The sequence below is a fragment of the Carassius auratus genome, chromosome 20 (genome assembly GCF_003368295.1).
Source record: "Carassius auratus strain Wakin chromosome 20, ASM336829v1, whole genome shotgun sequence".
In the NCBI taxonomy this organism is placed as follows: domain Eukaryota; kingdom Metazoa; phylum Chordata; class Actinopteri; order Cypriniformes; family Cyprinidae; genus Carassius; species Carassius auratus.
The window spans coordinates 14,324,870-14,344,284 of NC_039262.1; the positions used below are offsets into that span (position 1 = coordinate 14,324,870).

Consider the following 19,415-nt stretch of genomic DNA (forward strand, 5'->3'; position numbering starts at 1 on the left):
GATTAGAAACGGTTCAGCAGGATGTGATGGTGGTTCAGGATTTGCTTGTACCTGAAGTTAGGGTGGGGTGTGATGGTGGGTGTGGTTCCATCAATGATCCCTCGTTCATTAATGGTCAATGACCCGCCAGGCTCCAGAAGGGCATTCAGTCGATCCAACACTGAAGGGCTGTAACACGAATAGTTCATAGTGAGTTATTTTATTACATGTCTACCTGGAATACATTATTTACACTAGTTGTATAACTCTAAACAAAAAAAACAATACCGTATTTTCCGGACTATAAGTCGCACCTGAGTATAAGTCGTATCAGTCCAAAAATACGTCATGACAAGGAAAAAAACATAAGTCGCACAGGAATATGATCGCATTTATTTAGAACCAAGAACCAAGAGAAAACATTACCGTCTCCAGCCGCGAGAGGGCGCTCTGAGCAGCATAGAGTGCCCTCTCGTGGCTGTAGACGGTAATATTTTCTCCTGGTTCAGTTCTCTTGGTTCATGTCAAATTCATTTTGATAAATAAGTCGCACCTGACTATTAGTCGCAGGACCAGCCAAACTATGAAAAAAAGTGTGACTTATAGTCCGGAAAATACGGTATATCACGACCAAATCACCATGTTTTATTTTTCAGTAATAAGTGTTGATGAGATTGTTATATCAGTGCAGATCATCCAACATATATCAGTTCTTTTTCTAACTTCGCTCGGTGTTTCACTATGGGAATCGCTTTGGGCGTGACCAACTACGGAAGCTCCTATGCCACCACGTCTGTCTTTGACCCCTACGAAGTCATTCTCGCTTTCTTCCCGTGAGGGACTACAAGCTCTCTCAGCAAGTCCGAACTTTTCACTGATTTCGCTTAACTGTTCAACTGGCGGGCCGTCATTGGAGTACGCTACCGAACGCGACATCAGTGGATTGGATTGGTACTGTGTTGAGTGTCACACCGAATAGTGTCCGCGTCAAGGCGAGCTATTCTGTTCAGATTATCGCGTGTTATCACGACGATAGGATTTTCAGTGGTGTCAAGCCACTATAGGCTTTACGCGTCAGGGCGAGCCGCGAAAAGGGCTAACTACCCTGTGAACCATTAATCGGACTAACGTGTTACGACGAGTCTTCGAATCTCTCTTTCTCTCTCCAGCCGTCATGTCGACAGTCATTACCCCCGCCAAAGGGAATGAGTCGAAGAAGGAACCCGCACCCCGCCCGTGTCCATCATCATGTGGAGCAACCGTCTTGGGCAGGGATCCCCATCCCATGTGCATTGTGTGCATGGGCGCCAAGCACGCTCAAACGTCGCTTGCGGACCCACAAACGTGCGTTCACTGTGCGTCATTGCCGGTTAAAATTTTGGAGAGAAGGCTGAGAGTGGCGGTGGCTAGTCAGCAGGACCCATGTCTGGCTGGAGCCATCGCGAAAACTAAGGCTAACGATCATCAGCGAGCTACTACGACGAGCTGGGCTGAGATGATGGAAGCCGAATCCCCGGATATGCCTCCTCTGTTCGATGGCCTTCTCGCACACGAGGATGAGGAGCCGGGAGACGAGGACGCAGAGGGCGATGCTAACTCTGACCTCCTCGACTTGGACATGGACGAAGAGGAGGAGGAAGACAACTCTCTCTTCCCTGTCCAGCAGTCTAGACCTCCTAGCGCGACTGACACTGGCTCGCAGGCAGACAGTAACCTGCACGAGGTATGCAAGCGAGCCGCGGCAAAACTGGGCCTAGCGTGGCCCGTGGCCCAGGATTCAGAGGGAGCAGAGAGGGACCTTTATGACGGGAAAAGGCTACCGCCTGCTCTAACCACAACGAGACAACTCCTACCCGCCGTGCCGGCGTGCATGAAGGAGATGTCCCGCCATTGGGGTAGCCCCTTTAAGAGCAAGCTCCCGACCAAGGGATGCTCTAAACTTGAGATCCAAGGAATGGGAGAGCTGGGGCTGGCCGGACCCCCAGCGATAGAGTCTTCAGTGGCCTATCACCTCCATCCATATCGTCGATCTATTTCTGCCTCTTCCCAAATTTCGCTGCCGAACAAGGTGGAGCGCCTGACCGCGTCCATCTATCAGAGGATGTACAAGTATGCGGCGCAGTCAGTGTGCTCGCTGAACGCGGTGACTTTACTGTCAGCGTACCAGGCGGAGATTTTGGAGGAGATGGGGCGACAATTAGATACAGGAGTGCCGAACCCAGCTCTCTGGGACGAGATATGTGTGGTAAACGACCTAATTCTCCGCTCTTCTCGTGGCGCGGTTCAGGGCTGTGGCCGTGTTATGGGCTTGGCCGTTTCAGGTGAGAGAGCGTTATGGCTGAACCTGTCTGGTTTAGGCGACGCTCAAAAAGCTGAGGTGATGGACGCTGCGTTCGACCCAAGTAAGGGCCTTTTCGGACCAGCTCTCGAGAAAATGAGAGAAACCAGCACCCTCAGGAAACAGGAGGACGAGGCTTTTAACCTCTGTTTACCGCGCAAGCAAACACCGCGACCACCCTCTCAGCCAGCACGGCAAGGTTTTGCAGCAGCCGCTGCGGCGAGAGGAAGGCAGACGGGAGCTAGGAGTGTGAGACCGCCTCCCAGCGGACAGCAAGTGGGCTATCGTCCGAGATCTGATGGCTCCGGACCCGGGGGGAAACATTCATTTGCGGCCGCGGCGGCGAGAAACCGCCCACCCCACCCCGAGGATCGGAAGAAGAAGCGTGCGACCTGACACACGAATGTTCCCCGTCACTTCTCTCTCCGCCCGCAAAGAGAAAGAGGGGGTCCAGCCCTGTTGTTCTCAGTTCAGTAAGGGCTCCAGCTATAAGCAATCAAGTTCAAAACGTTCTCAAGTGTCACCAAGCACTTACACTGGGTTTTCAAACGCCCATCAGTTCAGGGGAATGTTTAATAAAAAATGCATTATCGCATCCAGGCCACAGGCTGAGGGCGACGTGCTCCCCCAACTCATTACACACAATAAATGTTTCACTATCGCAGCCAGGCAGTCAGCCGAGGGCGATAGATTGCAAAAAAATCCAAACATTGAGATGTGTATCCCTAGCCTCTCCGCTGGAGGGAGCGCGCGCACCTCCAGAAGGGGTCAGCGCGGAGACGGTAATGACGTCATCAAAACGCGCCGGCGTTGGGGAAGTATACAGGGGACCTCTCTCGTCTCGCATACTCAGTTGGCGCGCATGCGCAGCTCATCCGTGGGTTGAAAACACGATTTCACGGGGATACAGGCTTCAATTTGCCATGAAACCACCCAGATTCAATGGTATAATAGCCTCAGCGGCCGAGGGAGAGTCAGCTTGCGTCCTGACGGCCGAGATAGACTGTCTTTTAGAAAAACGAGCCATCAGAGTAGTGCCAAAGGAAGTGAGCTGTCAGGGCTTTTATTCCCGTTACTTTGTGATCCCAAAGAAGGGGAGCATATCTCTGCGTCCAATTCTAGATCTCCGTGTGTTAAACAAGCACCTACGGAAATATTCATTCAAAATGTTGACACACAAGACACTTTGTCGATCCATCCGCCAGAACGACTGGTTTGTGACGATCGATCTGTCAGACGCGTATTTTCACATAGATATTTACCCGTCTCACAGGAAGTATCTCAGGTTTGCTTTTCGAGGCACTGCTTACGAATTTCAGACAATGCCCTTTGGTCTGTGTCTAGCACCAAGAGTATTCAGCAAATGTGTGGAAGCAGCACTTTTCCCATTGAGAAACAGGGGGATAAGAATACTGTCGTACATAGACGATTATCTGATTTGCGCCTCGTCGAAAGAGCAAGCAATCAAAGACGCAGATATGGTGTTATTGCATCTCAACAGCTTGGGATTCAGAATAAACATGGAAAAGAGCCGCTTAGAGCCAGCTCAGCACGCAGAATATCTGGGGCTCAGTATAAACTCCCTCTCTTATCGAGTCACTCTGACAGAGAGGAGGATCGCGTCATTCACTCAGTGTCTCTCCCGTTTTCAGACGGGGAAAGTTGTCCCGTTCAGACTGTGCCTGCGAATGCTGGGCTTAATGGCTTCAGTGATATCTGTAGTACGACTGGGACTACTAATAATGAGAGACTTTCAGCGCTGGGTCGCGCATCTGCGTCTGTGTTCTCGGCGTCATCTCAACCGACAGGTGAGAGTGACGTATGCGTGCGTCAGAGCGCTCAGACGTTGGAAAAGCCCCGCGACTCTCAGATCGGGGATTCCCCTGGGGGCAGTGTCGTCGAGAGTCACTATGACGACGGACGCATCATTAAAGGGCTGGGGAGCGACTCTAATGGGCAGAACTGTGAACGGCGTTTGGCCCCCTCAGCTAATTCACAAACACATAAATTACTTGGAATTGTTGGCAGTGTTTCTAGCGCTGAAACATTTTCTGAGCTTCATCAGGGGTCAGCATGTTTTAGTGAAAACAGACAATTCCACAGTGGTTGCTTATATCAACCGACAGGGAGGCACACGCTCTCTTCAGCTGCACCAGCTGGCAAAAGAGCTGATTGTGTGGTGCGACATAAGTCTTTTATCCATCAGGGCAACCCATGTTCCAGGGATATTGAACAGGGGGGCAGACTTGTTGTCCAGAGGAAATCCCCTGTACGGAGAGTGGAAGCTTCATCCCCAGGTGGTGAAGCAGATATGGCAGAGATACGGCCAGGCGGTCGTAGATCTCTTCGCCTCGCAGGAAAACGCCCAATGTCCTCTGTACTTCTCTCTGGCAGACGGAAATGCACCATTGGGTGTGGATGCTTTAGCCCACCAATGGCCAAATGTCCTGCTGTATGCATTTCCCCCTCTGAGCCTGATTTCACCCACTCTAGTCAGGGTGACGGAAATGGGATTGTCGCTGATACTGATAGCCCCACGTTGGCCTTCCAGACCTGGGGTGGCCGAGATTGTTCAACTACTGTCGGGTCAGCCGTGGCCCCTCCCTCCCCGGAGGGACCTCCTGTCACAAGCGGGGGGGGGGGAAATCTACCATCCTCACCCAGACAGGATAGCTCTCTGGGCCTGGCCCGTGAAAGGTGGAATTTAAGTGCAGCAGGTCTGCCCCCATCGGTCATACACACTATACAGAGTGCAAGAGCCTCTTCCACTCATTCACTGTATAGTAATAAGTGGCGAGTCTTTGATGAATGGTGTGGACGGATTCATATTGTCCCTTTTCAATGTTCAGTGAGGGACATTTTATGTTTCCTGCAGGATCTGCTAGATAAAGGGAAAGCTTTTTCTACAATAAAGGTATACTTAGCGGCTATATCTGCTTGTCATGTGGGTTTTGGTGACAAGACAGCAGGTCAGCACCCTTTAATAAGTCGATTTATGAAGGGGGCACGACGTAAGAGGCCAGGGGCCAGGCGAATGGTCCCATTGTGGGATTTGTCTACAGTCTTAGAGGCCCTTTCTCAACACCCTTTTGAGCCATTGGAAGCTATAGGGTTAAAGTTTCTCTCGCTCAAGACAGCACTACTGTTAGCGCTGGTGTCAGCTAAGAGGGTGAGTGACTTACAGGCACTGTCGGTTAGCCCATCTTGTCTGCAGTTTTCTGCAGGGTTTACAAGGGTTTCCTTTCGCCCTAACCCGGCTTTCGTACCTAAAGTAGTGGATTCGTCATATAGATGTCAAACTACAGATCTTGCAGCTTTTCACCCTCCTCCGTTCTCTTCTCCAGAGGAGGGGAGGTTGAATGCCTTGTGTCCTGTACGAGCACTTCGTGTGTACGTAGAAAGGACAGCAGGTTTCAGGAAAAATGACCAACTGTTCGTGTCATGGGCTACTCCTCACAAGGGGAAGCCATTGTCACGTCAGCGACTGTCCCACTGGATTGTAGAAGCTATTTCCTTAGCATAAGCATGCAGAGGTTCCCAACCTCCCGAGGGCTTAAGGGCCCACTCAACTAGGGGCATGGCGACATCATGGGCCTTACTCAGAGGTGTTTCGGTCCAGGAGATCTGTGCTGCAGCAAGCTGGGCCACACCGCACACTTTTGTGCGATTTTATAGACTGAACGTGTCTGAGCCATCCTTAGCTCATGCAGTGTTAGGAGTCAGCACGTCAAGTCCCATATGATTGGTATAGCGTATGTTGCAATCCGGGAGTGGTCTATATCTCCCATAGTGAAACACCGAGCGAAGTTAGAAAAAGAATGATGGGTTACTTAACGTAATCCCAGGTTCTTTGATAACAGAGTGAGGTGTTTCACCAACACTTCCCTCCTTGCATAGGAACGGGAAGAAATCTCTCTTAATGACTTCGTAGGGGTCGACCTGAGTAATATAGGTGGGGGCGGAGCCTGATCTCAGGTCGACCTGTCTGTCAAAGACAGACGTGGTGGCATAGGAGCTTCCGTAGTTGGTCACGCCCAAAGCGATTCCCATAGTGAAACACCTCACTCTGTTATCAAAGAACCTGGGATTACGTTAAGTAACCCATCGTTATAGCAGTGTCTAGAGGTCAGTGACTTTTTGTGTTATAAATGTGTCACTGAATCATTTACTCAACCAATTCATTAAAACACAGACTTGACTACAAGTCATTATTACTTTTTTACAATCATCTGACCTGCAGAAGTTGACATTGTCCATGAGCAACCAGTCTCCAGCCTGCAGCGCCTGAACTAACATCCCATCCAGCCACTCAAAGCCCCCATGAGTCCAGCCGTCCTGCATTTGGGCCAACCGCTCCTTCAGTAGAGTGAAGTCCATCTGCAGCTTTGACATGTCTGCAGGAGACAATCAGAGATTTTATGACACTCAAACACTCAAAATTTAAACAAGGCTAAAAAAAAAAAGTAAGGATTTATTTTATCTTATTTTAATTAACCGTCATAATATATATATATATATATATATATATATATATATATATATATATATATATATATATATATATTATAACATGTATTACTTAATATACTAAAAATAAATATGTAAAAAAAAAAAAAAAATTTCAACCCATTCTCATTCTCCCAACTCAATCTTCCTCAAATTCAAATCCAAATGTCTCAGAAAACCAATTGGTTAAGTTGAAAAGCATACAGAAGACAAATACTGTCTGCTGTAGTGCAGTGTCTTACCTGTTAAGACCTTGAGTTTAGTGTTGAGTTTGTGCAGCAGAACAATGATGACCTCCAGTTTGTTTAAAGCCTCAAACGTGACCATGCCCTCTGTGGTATCCAGACCCTCCTCTCTCAGCCAGCGGCGGAAAGTGCTCCACGTGCTCAACAGAAACTCAGTGTCCTGCACCGCCCCGTCCAATGACATCAGACCTCGTCTGGTCACCATGGCCACCACATAGTCCATGCTCTCCAAGACCTGCTGCCATGGCCGTATGATGTCCACCTAAAAACAATCACAAGTTATCACAATCCCAATAATCCCACCAAACTAAATAAATGAAATATGCAACTTGTCATTTCCAAGTGACCTGCTCAAAACCACCCAGCAGCTCCGTTGTGTCCATGGCGCTGTTCATGGCCATGACCCTCAGTCTGTGTCCTGTTAACAGCGCAAGCAGATGCACTAGACTGCTCTTTCCACTCGCAGTGGGACCCACCAGTATGACCATCCACCCCATCTCCACACACTTCATCAGGGCTTCCAGAGGGTGCAAAGAATGATGGGTAATCGACAAAGGAGGATCCAGAGCAATAGGTGCCCCTCCACTACGCTGCAGGACTGAGTAACCCAACTGTATGTGTGTGTGAAACAGAGGAAGAAATATGATCAAACACCAATGTTTATTCATGTTAAAGACTTTTATTATACATACAATTTATTATAGAGTACAGATTAAGGATTAAAATTAAAAATAAGGATTAAAACTATTAAAATATGATATAATATCATTTACAATATTTTGTTACACATACATATACATATATATATATATATATATATATATATATACATACATATATATATATATATATATATATATATATATATATATATTCACACAAGATTAAAAACCAATAAAATCTAAAATTATATTATACTAACCAATTATATTATATTATTCTGACCAACCTGTAAGTTCAAAGGGGTGATATGGAACTGTCTGGAGCCCATATAAGGTTCAAAGTCTTCTCCAAACACCTTCCTAAACACTGCTAACACCTGAGGATAGAACACGTATTAGTGATCAACGGCTTTATCTTCATATCTCCAGGTTATGAGAGATAAATGGTAATTAAATTAGCATTGTTACCTGGGCCTTGTCTGCCTCGGTCCTCATGCGGTCAGCGTACACAAGCCCAACATGCTGGCCAGGGTTGAAGAAGCCTGGTGATTGGTCGGTCTGCATAAGCTGGCACCAACGGAACAGGTCACGGAGATTAAACTCCCATGGTCCTCCGATCTGGCCCCATTTCCTTTCAACTGTCACTTCTTGGACAAGCTTAGGAAACAGGAAATCACGATATATGGAGAGGTGTCAAATAAAAGAGCTTGAGCAACAGAAAAACACCTGACAGTGAAGTTAAGCATCGCCCACTTACCCGGCTACTAAACTGCACCATTTTTGAAATGATCGCATTGTCAATGTTAGGAAAGATGGAGTCACCAATGAACTGCATGTCTTCATTGGTTAGTGCATCCACATAAACCTGAATAAGGAAAATACACAACGCAGATCCATATCCTCAATCAAATGTGTATTTTTTTTTTTTCAGAAAACATACAGAAAATGATTCAATCTTACCTGCGTGAATCTGTTTAGGAAGGACTTGGGAAGGCCTTTGCGTCCTCCTCCCTGTGTGAAAGGGTTTTGGCAGCCAAATATCTTGGTCTTCCCATGCTGAACGTGGAAGCGCATGCCCAGCTCAGGGATGTAGATCTCAGCACGATGGTCAAAGCAAGCGTTCAGACCTTCCAGCACTGACTGAGAGGCCAGATTCAGCTGGAGAGATAAGAGGAAGAAAAACAACAATCATTAAAGCTACTCAACTAAAATAAAGAGATATTTCAGAGTTATCAATTCTTTATAAAAAATAAGACCGAAACACATTTCCATTCATTTTTACCTCATCTAGGACGATCCAATGTCCAGCCTTCAGCCCAGCAAGGAGAGGACCGTCCCGCCACGCAAACTCTCCTCCTTTCCCACCTTCCACTGGCAGGTCTGTCCCAAAGAGATCCGTAACATCCTGCACAGAGGACAAAACAGCACGATAAATTAAAAATACCGGTCAAAAATGGTTGTCATTGCATTGGTAGAGTTTAGATTGAGTTCAACAAAGCAATGCTGAAGAAAAACTGACATACAGTTTGTTCAGACAGGTTGATCCTGACAAGATGGTTCCCAGAGGCCTTGGCAAGGGCAGCGACCAGGCTGGTTTTGCCCACTCCAGGTGAGCCCTCCAGAAGTATGGGTCTTTGAAGCTTCAGTGCCCGTAATATCCTCTGAGCATTCACTGCAGTGGTGCCCGCACTCAAAGCGTAGTGCGACAGACTCCTGCCCTCACTCTCAGAACCTGTGGGTGGATCAGACTATATGTAGCAAACAGAATCTGAAAGTACCACATGGGGAACCATTTGATAACAATAACTGCTAACAACACCCAGCTTACATATATTAACTTTTACATGTTAATAGATTCCTCACCTGCAGCGATGTAGAAGGGGTCAATGCCGAAGAAGTCTTCACCCCACTGGGGCTCTCGGGGGACATTAGTGTCGTAGACTCGGAGCGCATCCCTCATCTCCTCATCTAGCTCTGTAATTCTGCTCAGTCTCTTCTCCAGGTATTCCATACTCAATTTCCGTGCCACCAGGGCATTCTCTGCTGCCGACACTGTGGTTCCTGGTACCATAAAAAATTATAATAATGAGGTCATTAAGAAGGATTTATATTTCTTAAGTAGCATGGTTAAGGGATATTTGTTCTGTAAAAGGAAAAAAATCTAAGTACTGTTGAAAGGTTTGGGGTAAGTAGGATTTCCATTTTTTTTTATTAATACTTAATAATTAAGCATGCATTAAACTGAGCAAAATACATGCACAATACCAACATTTATTATGTAACAAAAGTTTCTATTTCACAAAATTTCATTTTTTGACTTTCCATTTATAATAGAATCCTAAAAACGGAAAAAAGTATGTTTTCGACAAAAATATTAAAGCAGCACAATATTTTTCAATATCGTTTTTTCAGCACACAATCAGCATATCAAAATGATTTCTGAAAGATCATGTTAAGACTATTTACAGCTGTTGAAATTCAGCTTTGCAACAACAGGAATAAACTGCATTATATATATTTTTAATAAAGTTTAAATTGTAATAATGTCTCACAATATGACTGTTTTTACTGTATTTTGATCAAATAAATGCAGCCTTTTAAGCTTAGGAGACTTCATTAAAAATATCTTATTGATCCCAGAAATGCTGGTGTATCTGACTCATTTTGGGGGTAAATGGGTACCAAAACATGATAAATGCAGTTTGCACTCGCTTTTCACCCACCTGAGCCGATTCCGTCCACATACACAAGGCACGCAGCATGAATAAAGGCTGTTACGGTGTCCAATCGCAGGTCCCATTCGGGCTCCTCCTCCTCCAGCTCCCCCATGGTCATGAAGCCGTCCTCGTCCCGCTCACATACGGTGTTCATGAAGTTCACCCATGACAGAATGTCTCGCACGCTTAGAATACACCGCCGGCCAAACTCCTGATTGGTCAGCCAGTCGATGAAGTCCAGCATGAGCTCTGCTATGTCTTTACCTGAGATGGGAAGAGCAATGATGAGACTAAAACAGAGCAGGAGACTGACTGGCCAAGGACAACAAACATCTATTACATGTAGTCTAGTGGTAATCATACAAAGCTACTGACTGTAGAATCCAGCTATCGGCAAATCAGATTCAAGTACTTCAAAGGGTGTGAAATGAGGCTTTTTAGAAGTGATTGCTCTGTGCAGAATGACTCACCTTGGTGGTCATGCTGGTCCAGAGAGAGTCCAGGCCTTAGATTGTGTTGGATGATCTGCATTAGATCATTACGACTGTTGCTCTGGGGGCACCAAATCTCTGTGAACCTGTTCCTGAGTGCTGGAGACAGCTGTACATATGCAAACACATCAGTGCCACTGGTTGCTTGTTTCATCCACGCAAACACAATCCACCTATTTTACTATTAATATTAATCTTCAGAGAATATTAAAAAACCTCAACATAATGTTACTTAGCCATGCTAATTTTCCATGTACTGACCTCTTTCTTTCCAAAATCACCCCCGGGGTTCATGGTAGAGACAAGCCGGAACTTCTTCCCGGCAATGATCAGCTCAACATCATCATCATCTCCGCTGCCTTTCTCTGCCAGCACCAATGATTTTTCAGTCTCCAACACGCTGCACAGAACACAGTCACATACTCACTTTCAACAAGAGATGTGCCAATATTGATGATGTACAAAATTTTCCAAACAAACCCGAATTGAAAACTTTTGAGTAAAATGTAAACACTGTTAATAAGCTGTCAGTGTGAGAAGACAGAGTTTAAATTCACACCTGTTGAGTCTCTCCAGCACAGAGTCATCTGCCAGCGAGATCTCATCCATTAGAAACACACCGTCCTGTTTCATCGCCAGCACCAGTGGTCCATCATGCCATTCAAACAGACGGCCGTCCTCCGCATCAGCCTGAAACATAATACATTCATGTCAAATCAAAACCAGCAGTGATGAATAAGCTATAAGCTGGTGGCGGTCTGATTATAGGAGTGGCAATGAGAGTTTTGTAAACTCAATCTTAAGAAATATGAATATTACCTGTTGGGTTCCCGTGTGACGGACAGGTCGCAGGCCACCCAGAAAGTCAGACGTCTCCATATGCAAGTGACAGTTCACAGAGAAGAACTTCTGACCAACTAATGCAGCAAACAGCTGGCAGATGGTGGTTTTACCACAGCTGGAGTAAAGGGGAGGAACTTTTAATCCATTTCAGCTTCTTTTATCTGATAAATTAAGCTACTAAAAGTTTTAAAGGCAAATTTAGTTTCCTGTGTTGACATTTTCAATTGGTATTAGAGCAGTAATTCTCAACTTTAAGGCCCCCGACATTTAAAACAATATTTAAAAAAAAAAAAAAAAAAACTCACTGTTAATATGATAAATTACATTTTGTTACTTTTAAGATGTGTCAAAGGGAACTGATCAGATTTTCAAACCCTCTCACTGAGGTTCAAATAGGGACTGTATTACAGCTTACCCCGTGTCCCCAACAAGCAGGACAGACTCTCCAAAATGAAGCGCTCGTCCCACTAGCACAGCCAGTCTCCTCATGCCCTGGGTCCACACCACATGACCGAACTCTTCAGGGACACCCGCAATGCTGTCCACAAAAGGGCCTGCCAAGTGCCAAGCCATCAACAACCGTCAATATACAAAACTGAGCCAGCCAAAACAATCAATCTGGCCATTAGTAATAAAGTGAGCTAATCAGACTGATCTTTAGGTAAGCATCAGAATCAAGAATTTAACCTTTCATTGAAACTATTTTGCTATGTTAAATCATCTGTATAGATGGAAATAAACATCACAAGATACAATCGGTAAACTCACACTAAATACCTGCATCATATAAGGAACACGCAGGTTGTGGAGGTGGCTAAGATGCCTTATTAAGGGACTGTCATTAATCTGTGCAGTGCTACTGGTATTTGTTGATGTGATAATGCAATGGAACAACCAGGGAGAACAACATTAGTAATTGAAAGTCATCGACCTGATGTCAGAATTCGGTGTGCCTCTGTGTTTGTGCGCAAAAACTCACTGAACTGAGAGGTGACCTGAGCTTCAGAGAAAAGAGCATCTAAGTTCACAGTCCTTTTAAAGTGCTTCTCCAAAATGTTCTGGATGGTCAGTGCTTCCTCTGGCTTTCTGACACGGCCAGCCAACAGCATGTAGCCTGTGAGTGAACACCATGATTATTGCAATAATTTTCAAATATTACATCAAAGTTTTGGGATCAGTAAAACATCACTGATTCATTGATCAATTCCTTTCATTCAGCAAGGAGGCACTAATTAAAGTCATTTTTATTTAAATAATAAAAAGCACTAAAAGTAACAGTAAAGTCTTTTACATTGTTACCAAAGATTTCTACTTCAGATAAATGCTGGTGTTTTGAACTGAATCCTAAAAAAAAAGTATCACGGTTTCCAGAAAACAATCACCACAATCAATAACAAGAAGAACCATTTCTTGAGTATTAAATGAGCATATTAAATTGATTTCTGAAGGATCAATGGCTGCTGAAAATTCAGCTTTGCCATCACAGGAATAAATTTCTTTTTTTTCTTTTTATAATTTTTAACTGTAATATAATTATTTCACAATATTACTGTTTTACTACTAAATAAATGCAACCTTCGTGCACATAACAGACACAAGATAAACATTTAAAATATCTTACAGATACCAAACCTTTGAACTGTAGTGGACATATATATATTTTTTTTTTACTCCAAAAGTTTGTCATTGATTTTACCGTCATCAGCCAAATGTTGTAGCCAATCACGTGAGGTGTCATTCTGCTCTTCCAGCCTATAGCGTTCAGCCCAGCGGAACAGGTCTCTTAGGGTAATGTACCCATGTTTCCCAGCAAACACACTGGATCCTCTACGCAAGGACTGATAAAAATAATCACCATATCAAAAAACATATTCGTGAACTTCTCAAAATAGATTCTTATAAACTGATGCAACAAAATGAGATGCGCACCTGCAAGTTCTGCATGACTTTGATGAGTTTGGAGCAGTAGGATGGGGGCAAACTGCAGCGCTGATGGAGAATGTTCTCAAGCTCTACACTGGGCAGCTCATCAAAATGCAGCTCCACGAAACGGTTCCTAAACGCTCGGGACAGAACCTATATAAGAATGAAAGACAAAATGGGTCAGACCTTGATAGGATATTAAGATAGAATAATTAAGTGCATTAAAATTCTTGAGCCTGTCCTGAGCAGTAACATCAGAACCAATGCATCAGCACCTCCCAATCAGTTACCGCATTACTGTTGCAGATTACAGTTCACAAACGATCAAGAAAACAAGGCTGCCTGACAAACTGGTCATTTTTTTAAATTTATTGAAGAGACCTTTCTGCCCCCGTAAAGTCCAGGAGGATTCTGAGTGGCAAAGAGCATGAATCTAGGGTGGGCTTTGACCACTTCCTGTGTCTCGGCGATGAAGAGCTCCCGGTTATCATCCAGCAATCTATTCAGGGCCTCGAGGACATCAGTGGGGGCAAGGTTTAATTCATCTAGGATGATCCAATAACCTTTCCTCATGGCATCGATCAGAACACCTTCAGGGGAAAGAAACATATGTTGTTTACATGAAAACATGACATAAAACATAAGGTTAATCGAACACTGAACTATACATGAAGAGAGACAACGATCTAATTTACCATCTGATATGTCAGTGAATACTTAAAATGTATTAATATCTTTAGCATAAGTCAAGGGTATTTAATTGTTTCAGCCCCCTTTGTGTGTAGATGGATAAAGCCAGGACCCCCTGAGTGTTGCATTTTAAGCCTGGCCTATAACAACATGCAGTTCGTACCATTTTAATGAATTTACATAATATTTACATTCAAAAATTCTCTTTCAATGGAATTGTAATGTAAGCATAACAGATTCACATACTTGTGCATTTCATTATAATGTGTGCTCCAAAGGTTATGTACCTTCTTTGAAGACAAGTTTGCCATGCTCATCAGAGGAGTAGCAGCCGATGTACTCCTGGATATCTGTGTGCTCATGGTTATTGATCCGCACACACTGGTTTCCTGTGGCAGCTGAAAGCCATTTTATCAGACTCGTCTTTCCTACAGACGTTTCCCCCTGAATGAGCACTGGGTGGATGCTAATCACCAAAACAACACAAAGAGGAAAGACAATGTATAGAAGAAATTGGTGGAAAATTATTCCTAGTATGTAATGAATTTACAGTGTGTGTGTGTGTGTGTGTGTGTGTGTGTATATATATATATATATATATATATAATTATGAGCAATATAGAGATATAGAAGTGTGGGGTTTCTCCCAGAAAGGTACAGAAAAAGTGTATTTGAAGATTATGAGATCTGATGTGAAAAGGGTCCTGAAGTCAGCTCTATACAGATATATAAATCAACTGTTCACTAGGTCTGAACTGTCCCAGACAAATGGCACCAAGATAGAAAAACAAATCAATCAGTTACTATGATTACTACCCAAAGAACTAAAAGTGAATCAAATCCTCCCACAGATGAACAGAGAGCTGCTGTGTATGTAATATGTATCGACGGTGAGATTGATCTACGGAAAGTCACAGGGGACATATCTGGGGTGGGTTTTCCTACCCGGCAGACACTACCCGTGCCAGGTCTTTCAGGTTGAGCTTGACGGAGGGTGTGAGGATGTAACTGGAGTCTACAGTAGGCTCCATGTCACCCCGCATCAGCCAGTAGTCCTCTATCTGCATGCACACACGGTCCTTTGGCTTTGGGATTGGCTGAAGAGAGAGCACAGGACCATTTTCACACAAAGAACATCTAGAGTCTATCCCTTTAAACAAATATTAGCATGGATAAAAGTAGCTCTGAGATGATTACCTGTTTTAGACACTTCACATTTCCTCCTAGTATGTACTGACACACCAGTTTCTGCACAACAGGGTGAGAGCTGCGATCCAGCTGAGTGAGAAAACTCAGACAGAAACCCTGTAGAAGATATTAACCTCCACGTGAATATACTTTACATGGTGTTTTTATTTCTTTTACACAATGCACACGACACACTTCTTTATTTAAATGTCTACTGTTTATGCCCAAAAAAAAAAAACAAATACAGAGCATTTTGTCATATGATTGGCATAAAACTTGGTGCACTAACTAAAATAAATGAAGCTGGTCAATGGTGAACAGAACTAATGAAGTATTTAAGCTTTAAACAACCTAGGTAAACCAAGGTAAAACATCCATACCCAGGCAAAGTCAAGTTCATGTGTCTTTACATTAGACTGTATAGAAACATGGATGTAGTGTCTGTGACATCACCCATAGGCTTCAGAAGAGCATTTATGAAGCCAAAAGTAGGCGGAGCCGGCCGTCACCATCTTGGCAGCGTGACACAGCAGGTCACTCACGGATAATCGAAAATGGGCAAAAAGGTGGGAGCTGGTTGCTGAAGCCACACCCACCTAGCTAGACTGTGGTGACACCAGCGGCAATCACCCTGTCAATCAAGTGGCCTCACCTTTAATTATGCAGAACTTTAAGGTTTTATATAATTTAAACAGATAAGTTTAATTCACCACCCTCATAGTTGTCATGAAGGGCAAAATTAACTATATAGTCCAAAATATTTTTTTGAACCAGGCTGTAAACGTTTTCTTCTGCTGTAAAGTTGGCCATTTTAACATGGGGAGTCTATGGGATTGACTCCCTTTTGCATCCAACCTCTAGCGGCCAGTTGACGAATTACAGTTTAAGTCACTTCCATATTAGTTTCAAGAGAGAGAGTGGGAGGTTGCTGCTTGGTCTTTACTTATTTACTTGAAATAAGAAACATCTTATTTCAATATAGCAACATGTAACAGACATTTACTGTAACATAACACAACTCACTAGGTGTCAGACTTCTGAGATATGAACGATGAGGAGGACAAATACATTACCTCATAGAGGGAGCGTTGGATGTTGTAGCAGGGATCAGAGGCCACATATTTCAGAGCTCTGCAAAGTGTACGCAAGCTGTAGTGAGGCTTGTGACCCGTACCGTCCACTAGCCGAGTGTTAGCCTCCTTACGAACAGCTAAATAAAAACTGAGGGAAAAGCAGGGAAGATTCTGTTTAAAGAAACATCACTCACAAGTGTCTTTTAGTATAGCACCTAACTAAAGGGATGAATTCTATATGTTGTGTATTTTACAATTCTTGGGATAAAAACCATATTTGATAAGTAAATCCCTAAAATTTTAAACTACCTTAATATTATCATTATTTGTTTTATAATTGTTGTGCTATTGGCTACCATTAGTCTTCTATATATCAAACTGCAAAAAATTGTGTTTTAATGAGGAAAGTCAGTTTGCTGTTCTATTGATGGCAATGGAGACCTATTAAAGACCCATGAACAAACCTGATGATTCCATGGATGATGCCTCTGGTCAGGTTAAGGCCCTTGAGATAGTCAGAGACGAGGATTCGTAAATCACTTTCACTCTCCAGCTCCTCCACATACAACTCTGTAAATCTGATACATAAACACAATTACATTAACTTCATATAAGCACATACGGTGTTCTCAGAAAATATTTGAATGCTTAAGAATGTATACATTTCAGTGTATTTTATCTTCAGACAAATATGCTAGATATTCATTAGGAGTCCGAGCCCCTCTCACCGGTTTCTAATGCCCAGTGGCAGGTTCCTCTTGCCTACATCAGTGGCTGGGTTCATGCAGGCAAACAGGCGGAAGTCTGGGTGACGAACCAGAGGCTCTACACCGAAAGACACCATGAAAACATTCAATTACCTCTGAATTAAATCAAACATTTCTAAACCACTAATCAACAACAACACTTTTGGTAAAGGACAACAATTAAGCATCAAGAACACTTTCTGTTCTTTTGAACTGTCAATTCTTCAAAGTACCCTGAAAAAAAAATCATCATGGTTTCTACAAAAGCATTAATAAATGTTTCTTGAGCACCAAATCATCATATAAGAATGGTTTCTGAAGAATCATGTGACAAGGAAGTAATAGCTTCTGAAAATTCAGCTTAAATTGAAAATATTTTCAAAATATTACTGTCTTTCAAAAACATAAAAAAAATCATATCAACCCCAAACTTTTGAACAGTAGTATACAACTGTTTTTGAGCCAATAAACTACAGTAGACTGTTTCCCAATCAGTGACAAGCGGTTTCATCTCATAATCTATTTGATCCAAAGTGTCTACAGTCAGCCTACAGAAGTAGCATAAGGGAAAGGCAAAGTACTACAAAGGCACATATTTACCCACTATACCAATTTGTTAGGGACTCACCAGTGTCGCCTCTATCCAGTAGCACCAGTGACCCAGCGCTGCCCTCCAGCAATCCACTCAGACACTCCAGCGTCTCTGCAGCAGCCAGATTAATCTCATCCAGCAGGATCCATTGGCCTTTCTTCACAGCCTGGGCTAAAGTCCCCTGTGCGGATACACAGACAGCCACAATATTCATTCAGGAGATAACAGGAGAAAGAAGAGATTTAGACAGGAGGTTAGAGGAGAGACAATTACCTCCACAAACGCAAAGACCAAAGCGGATTCACAGGCCCGAATCTGTTCCTGCGTCTGACTGAGTTTGAGAGCCAAAGCCTCCCACTGCTCCTGCAGCAAGGCGGCTATGAGAAAAACACCAAAAAAAGAAAAAGATGACTGAAAAACTCTCTCAAATCCTTGTTTTCTTTTTTACAAAAAGAATTTAGAAACAACAGAAATTATGACTGATGTAATTGATTTGAACCTTTAGAATTACCATTGGGTTTATCGTGTAGTTCCTTGGTTAGTGCTGATTTGCAGACATGGTCCATGAGCTTCAGGAGGTCCTGCCAGCGTTTGCCTCTGAAACAGGTCTGGACGTGACCCAGGAAGGTCAGGTTCTGTTTCCGAGAGTATGTCTGGGAAAAGAGGTCCTCAAATGCTTCCCGGAGGGGCAAAAGGATAAGCTTTTGGTCCACTGGTTTGTACCTTCAATCATCAAAGCAAAGCAAAAAAAATGTTCGCACTTCCCAGAGAGCTTCTACCACATTGTTACTGTCCATATTTCCTGTCACTTGTCTACTCACCCTCCTAATAGGTCAGCAGTGTCACTCTGTTGGTTCATGTTGACCACTCGGAGTTTGTGTCCTGTGGGCAGTACAACAGGGCAGGAGGTTAACAATGATGCACTGTGTTAAACCTACTGGCTTAGTTTAGTTCAGATGTGTTACCTGTCATTTCTGCCAGGTACTGTACAGTAGAGGTCTTTCCTGTGCCCGTCTCCCCGACCAACAGGACAGGTTCCCCTTTAGTGACACACACTGAGAGCTGCTCCAAAAGTACAGAGGACGGCCGTGTGGTGGCAAATGTTTGTCTGCCTCTGCGGGTCAATACACATAAATTATAAAGGCTTCAATATTGTTTATATGCTATTATAGTATTTATTCAAATTTAGAACCAGTTTTATTTGTATATTTCCAATTTTCATTTTCATTTTATTCATGTTGGTTTTTAGTACTTTAACAAACTTATTTTTTAGTTCAACTTATTTCAGTTAGCGGCTAAGGCAACATTTCTCATTTTCATTCAAGTTTTGTTTGCATTTTAATTTGATTTAATTAATGTATTTGAGAATGGAGGACCAAATTGGGTTGGCTCTTCAAATTGAGGTGAAAATTGATTGGTTGC

General features: G+C 43.6%; 1 protein-coding gene across 1 annotated transcript in view; it reads right to left on the reverse strand.

The window, feature by feature from the left end:
- Nucleotides 1-19,415, reverse strand: part of mdn1 (midasin AAA ATPase 1) — a 38,862-nt gene that overhangs the window by 12,997 nt on the left and 6,450 nt on the right. The window contains exons 14-45 of the mRNA XM_026195082.1: nucleotides 18,959-19,107; nucleotides 18,815-18,875; nucleotides 18,505-18,716; nucleotides 18,267-18,370; nucleotides 18,030-18,174; nucleotides 17,384-17,480; nucleotides 17,120-17,233; nucleotides 16,656-16,803; nucleotides 15,592-15,699; nucleotides 15,340-15,491; nucleotides 14,682-14,860; nucleotides 14,086-14,294; nucleotides 13,711-13,857; nucleotides 13,478-13,619; nucleotides 12,761-12,895; nucleotides 12,197-12,335; nucleotides 11,758-11,896; nucleotides 11,498-11,628; nucleotides 11,200-11,338; nucleotides 10,918-11,047; nucleotides 10,454-10,711; nucleotides 9,594-9,791; nucleotides 9,254-9,462; nucleotides 9,013-9,135; nucleotides 8,691-8,888; nucleotides 8,488-8,595; nucleotides 8,199-8,387; nucleotides 8,018-8,107; nucleotides 7,416-7,679; nucleotides 7,066-7,330; nucleotides 6,552-6,711; nucleotides 52-168 (exon numbers count right to left, since the gene is read on the reverse strand). Coding sequence (XP_026050867.1) covers nucleotides 52-168; nucleotides 6,552-6,711; nucleotides 7,066-7,330; nucleotides 7,416-7,679; nucleotides 8,018-8,107; nucleotides 8,199-8,387; nucleotides 8,488-8,595; nucleotides 8,691-8,888; nucleotides 9,013-9,135; nucleotides 9,254-9,462; nucleotides 9,594-9,791; nucleotides 10,454-10,711; nucleotides 10,918-11,047; nucleotides 11,200-11,338; nucleotides 11,498-11,628; nucleotides 11,758-11,896; nucleotides 12,197-12,335; nucleotides 12,761-12,895; nucleotides 13,478-13,619; nucleotides 13,711-13,857; nucleotides 14,086-14,294; nucleotides 14,682-14,860; nucleotides 15,340-15,491; nucleotides 15,592-15,699; nucleotides 16,656-16,803; nucleotides 17,120-17,233; nucleotides 17,384-17,480; nucleotides 18,030-18,174; nucleotides 18,267-18,370; nucleotides 18,505-18,716; nucleotides 18,815-18,875; nucleotides 18,959-19,107 — 4,959 coding nt within the window. The remainder of the gene's footprint in view (nucleotides 1-51; nucleotides 169-6,551; nucleotides 6,712-7,065; nucleotides 7,331-7,415; nucleotides 7,680-8,017; nucleotides 8,108-8,198; nucleotides 8,388-8,487; nucleotides 8,596-8,690; nucleotides 8,889-9,012; nucleotides 9,136-9,253; nucleotides 9,463-9,593; nucleotides 9,792-10,453; nucleotides 10,712-10,917; nucleotides 11,048-11,199; nucleotides 11,339-11,497; nucleotides 11,629-11,757; nucleotides 11,897-12,196; nucleotides 12,336-12,760; nucleotides 12,896-13,477; nucleotides 13,620-13,710; nucleotides 13,858-14,085; nucleotides 14,295-14,681; nucleotides 14,861-15,339; nucleotides 15,492-15,591; nucleotides 15,700-16,655; nucleotides 16,804-17,119; nucleotides 17,234-17,383; nucleotides 17,481-18,029; nucleotides 18,175-18,266; nucleotides 18,371-18,504; nucleotides 18,717-18,814; nucleotides 18,876-18,958; nucleotides 19,108-19,415) is intronic.